The following is a 5,302-nucleotide window of genomic DNA, read 5'->3' on the forward strand; positions in this document are numbered from 1 at the left end:
GATACTAAAGGGCTGCAGTGGACATCCCCTGCCCTCATGGAGCTCACCCTCTTCTGGAGCAGATGTTAGTATGCTTACAATTCTGTAAAAGTCTTCTAGATTGTAAAAATAATACACTTAATAAATTGATTATGTATATGAACTCATTAGACACTGGGCTGTACTTACAAAGTATCTTCAGAGAGGGCAGCTGGGTGTCTTAGTGGATTGAGAACCAGGCCTAGAGATGGGAGGTTCTAGGTTCAAATCTTGCCTCAGACACTCTCTAGCTGTGTGACCCTGAACAAGTCACTTGACCCCCATTGCCTTGGCCTTACCATTCTTCTGCCTTGGAGCCAAGACACAGTATTAACTCCAAGATAGAAGGTAAGGGTTTGAAAAAAAAGTATCTTCAGCTTATATAAGTGAAAGGAAGCTCATAAGTGAACTTCTCTTCAAGGCCAGGCGCAAGGTCACTAAGGAGACTCTTTGTTATACAAAAATAAACTATTGATTGAGAATATAAGGATATAAAAGAATTTCTAACTCTAAGGGATTGTAACTCTACCCAAATAAAACTTGCTGGTTCTGCAAGCAATGGCTTCTCTTGTTTTCACAAGCTACACTGATCCCTCTGATCTGACTAACCCAAATTTTCCCTATTCTACAATAAACTAATAGTATAAACCTTATAAGAAATATATAATTCTTAACTTTGTCTCCAAGTTATAAAAATAACAGTGGTCAGCTGGCTGAGCCTCAGCAAGATCCAAGATAGGACTGAGTCTGGGAGTCCAAACCAAAGACCAGGTCTGTCTTTGGTCTTTTCAGAGATAAAACAATTTATAAAACAGCAATAGACAGTCACTAGTGTTTCCCAAGATGGAAAAGGAAATCACTTCTCTCCTTCAGGTTTTTCCCTCCTTTCCTTCTATCTCAGATAGTTAGGAGACAGATATCACTACCTCCCAACGCTCAAAGAGAGAGTAACTGCCAGAGATTAAGTGCCACAGAAAAACCATTACACCTCCCTGACACACTGTTAACGTTTCAAACTGACATTGTCTCAGATCTGTTTTAAATTCCAATTCTCTCTCAAGCCAGCTTCTCCCTTTCTTATCTCTAAAGTAATGTAAAAAGACGTAATTTCTAATATCACCTTCATAAGATCCTAGCTCTAGGGCAGCCAATCACAAGAGAGAAGGCTCTGAAACGAAAGAGCACTAGAGAGGTCTAATTTAGGGTGGTGGCCTAGGGCTTCAGGAGAGCCAGACTGAGGATTCTGGGGAAAAGTGTACTAAAGAATAACAAGGGAAAGGCACTGGCCCAACACACTGCAAATGGCCATTGGTAGCAGTTTAGTCCTGAACCTGAGGACAGATGTTGGACAGTATCTCATGGCGATGAAGGCTCAAGTGACTGTGTTTGGAGCACTGGGGAGAAATGGTTTCTTGGTTCCCAGAGGAAGAGAACCATTAGCTCATTAGTGTGGGAAAGGCTGAAAAGGATAGAACAATTGGGGCACTGGAGGGAGGAATAGATGGGCTTAGATGAGGGATGGGATGGGATTCTTTGTGCATGGAAAGAGATTTTTTTTAAAGAGAAGAATGACCTTTTCCTCTGATCTTGAAACCAAAAAGGAAAAGGAAGCAGATGAGCTAGGTGAGATGTAGAGGATTAGAGAGGTCCAACTTTTGTTCATTGAAAGATGAGACCAAGTTCTCAACTCAGAAAGTAAGACGGGGTGGGAAAAAGCCATAAGGGAGAGCTGGACACCAGGAACTCTTTAGAAGCCTGCTTTGGTGCATCAGGAATGGAATCCCTGAGGGAAATGTCACAGGATTGCCTTGCCATGGTGAGAAGCCAGCTGAGATTAGGGAACTCAATGTAGAGTGGAGCCAGGCAACTGGTTTCCTGATTTTCCTTCTCTCCATGAAGAGGAGTGAAGACTTCTGCCTTACTTGGAAGCAATCCAAGACTAAGCATTCCCTAAATCATTAGCCCAGGCCCTTTCCTGGTCTCTGGGGCTCAGTCTTGTCCTGTTCTTAGACAATCAAGTGACCAGAGCACCTCACTTTAGGGAAATGAGAGCCTAGAGAGAAGCCTCTGGGATCTTAAGGATTGGGTCTGCTCTAGATCCAACGGAGTTACTGTTGTCTGCTGATAAACAAGGGCAAGAGAAAGCCAGAAACACGGCTGAGGCCAAAGCATGCATTTACCTTCCAGGAGAGAGCCAGAATGTAAGGATACTGGTAGAGTTTGGGCCTGACATAATCCCTAGGCTCAGACAGTGAATATGTATTAAATAATAAATGTATTCTAGATATCATGCTAAGCCCTGAGCATACAAAAAAAGGGAAATACTATTCTGGTCTGTCCTGGAGCTCACAACCTAGAACCCAGACATAGAGGTGGTATAGAAAAAAGCAACAGATTCTGAATCTCACTCTTGAGATGATCCAGGGAGAAAGGAGTGTTGGGAATGAGAATGACAGTTTAAGGAGAAAAATAATCAGATACTAATGATAAAAATAAACATCACCATTTGTATGGGGCTTCTAGTATGTGTCATTCACTTTATAAATATTATCTTACTATCCTAATATAGTAAGTCACTTGATATTATTATGCCCATGTTATAGTTGAGAAGCCTGAGACCAAGAGAGCTCTTGTGACTTGGCCAGGCTTAAAAGTCCTAGCAAGTTTTGAGGTACAATGACATTGCATCACCACCTGTAATGGGATTTTTAAAAAGAATATCATGAAAATGCCAGCTTCTATATAAGGTGAGAAATAGGAAGAGAATTATATAACCTTTCTTGCCCATTTCTTTACAAAAAGATTATGGACTCAATTTACTGTATGAAACATTTTTAAACTTGGGAAATGCCACATTTTTGTTTAAATTTTATTCAGTAAAAGGATTTTATTTTCAAGAAAGGAGTCATTTAAGGAAAAGTAAAGGCTGCTTTCAAGGAGTAAGGCACAGACCAAAATCTTTTATGATATGGATAATTGCAAAAAAGAATGCAGAATTTCTTCGTCTGATCTCAGATGCTGGAAGAAAAAATAAGATTGAAAGCAATCATGAAGGGAATTACATAATGTTTACAAAGAAGCTAGATGATGAAATAGAAATATTTAGTCTACTTCTACCGAATGGTGTCATACTTATGAAAATAGGATTGAATGTGTAGACAATGAAAATGAAAGCATAGACTGAAAGTGAATTGTCTAGTACTGTGGACAGAGCATGCCCAGCCTTAAGATATGGTCTCAGCTGCCAGGATTTCAAGTCAAGTCATTCATCTAGCTTTTCTGAGGTCATGGTCTTAATTAGGAATGTAATAAAGCTAGCCTGCCCAGTCCCAGATTTGTAATAAAGAGCCAATGAGATCACATGGGACACTTTTTGTTATTTAAATTATTGTCTAGGTTTAGTGTAATGTAGCATTTTCAAAGCATGGATTGTGCCCATTAAGTTGGAGGACTTTTCTTCTTTCCTGAGGAAATAGGATATAAAGAGGTTTATCTTTTGACAATGGTGGAAAGGAGATAAAGTTATATATGTGTAGGTGACACTATATATGTATATTTTACTGTTTGCTCTTTTAGAAGGAGAGATCAGACCTGAAATGAAGGCGAATACAACAGAGGTGAGCCTTCCTGTGGAAGAAATGGACCTACAAATATTCAAGAGTGATGATCCCAATAACTTCACTTTCAGAGAATTCTGTGTTGCACCTCAAAACCCATCTCTTATTGAACATCAAAGAATGTACACTTTGGAAAAATCTAGTGAAAGTAATCGATGCAGAAAGACTTTTATTAACAGGGCCATTATTCCTGGACATCAGAGTATGCATACTGGAAAGAGACCCTATGAATGCAAGCAATGTGGAAAAACATTCAGACTGAGCTCCAGACTTGCTGTACATCAGAAAATCCACAATGTCAAGAAACCTTATGAATGCAGGCAGTGTGAGAAGTCATTCACAAATAACTACAGACTTGCAAGACATCAGAGAGTCCACACTGGGGAGAAACCTTATGAATGCAAGCAGTGTGGAAAGAGATTCAGTTGTAGATCCTATCTTGGTGCACATCAGAGGGTCCACATTGGAGAGAAACCTTATGCATGCAAGCAGTGTGGAAAGAGCTTCACAATGAACTCCAGGCTTTCTGTACATCAGAGGGTCCACACTGGGGAGAAACCTTATGAATGCAAGCAGTGTGGAAAGAGATTCAATTATAGTTCCCATCTTGGTGCACATCAGAGGGTCCACACTGGGGAGAAACCTTATGAATGCAAGCAGTGTGGAAAGAGATTCACAACTAACTCCAATCTTTCTGTACATCAGAGGGTCCACACTGGGGAGAAACCTTATGAATGCAAGCAGTGTGGAAAGAGATTCAGTTGTAGATCCCATCTTCGTGCACATCAGAGAGTCCACCCTGGGGAGATACCTTATGAATGCAAGCAGTGTGGAAAGACGTTCACAAAGAACTACGAACTTGCTAGACATCAGAGAGTCCACACTGGGGAGAAACCTTATGAATGCAAGCAGTGTGGAAAAAGATTCACAACTAACTCCAGTCTTTCTGTACATCAGAGGGTCCACACTGGGGAGAAACCTTATGAATGCAAGCAGTGTGGAAAGAGATTCAGTTGTAGATCCCATCTTGGTGCACATCAGAGGGTCCACACTGGGGAGAAACCTTTTGAGTGTAAGCAGTGAGGAAAGATTCAGTTGGAGATCCCATCGTGCTTCACCTCAGAGTCCACACTAGGGAGAAACTTTATGAATGCAAGCATTTTGGGAAAACATTCATAAATAACTCCAGTCTTGCTGTACATCAGAGAGTCCACACTGGGGATAAACCTTATGAATGCAATCAGTGTCGAAAAACGTTTACAAATAACTGCAGTCTTGCTGTACATCAGAGTCAACACTGGGAAGGAAACTTAAGAATACAAGATATGTGGGCAGATGTTCATATGCAGCTCCCATCTTGTTATTGTGTGAAGGAAATTTATCTTCCCCCTTCTGTCTTTTAACCTGTTAATTTTCTTTTGAGCTATTTCCCACTTCTCTTGGCAAATCTCTTCCATATTTCTCAGGATCTCAGATTTGAACTCTTCAAGAGGTTATGACCAATTTTCTTTTCTTTGGGAAGGTTTGGATCTGATTACTTTTTCTTCTCTGCTGTTTGCTCTGTTGTCTGGATTTTCTTTGTAAAAGTTGTTGAGTGTTAAAGATTTCTTTTTGTTGATCTTTCTCTTTTGGGGTTCTTGTGGATGGCTTGCCATTGTGAGCTACGT

At 40.4% G+C, this 5,302-nt stretch overlaps 1 protein-coding gene across 1 annotated transcript; it reads left to right on the forward strand.

Annotated features, from left to right (window-relative positions):
- Positions 1–3,614: 3,614 nt before the first annotated feature.
- LOC123256333 (zinc finger protein 239-like) lies at positions 3,615–4,831 on the forward strand (the record flags this gene model as incomplete). Its single annotated transcript, XM_044684974.1, has 2 exons — positions 3,615–4,717; positions 4,798–4,831. Coding segments are annotated over exons 1-2 (1,137 nt in total), but the record flags the coding sequence as incomplete, so codon positions are not given.
- Positions 4,832–5,302: the final 471 nt, after the last annotated feature.

Source organism: Gracilinanus agilis, unplaced genomic scaffold, assembly GCF_016433145.1.
Source record: "Gracilinanus agilis isolate LMUSP501 unplaced genomic scaffold, AgileGrace unplaced_scaffold57862, whole genome shotgun sequence".
NCBI classification, from domain to species: domain Eukaryota; kingdom Metazoa; phylum Chordata; class Mammalia; order Didelphimorphia; family Didelphidae; genus Gracilinanus; species Gracilinanus agilis.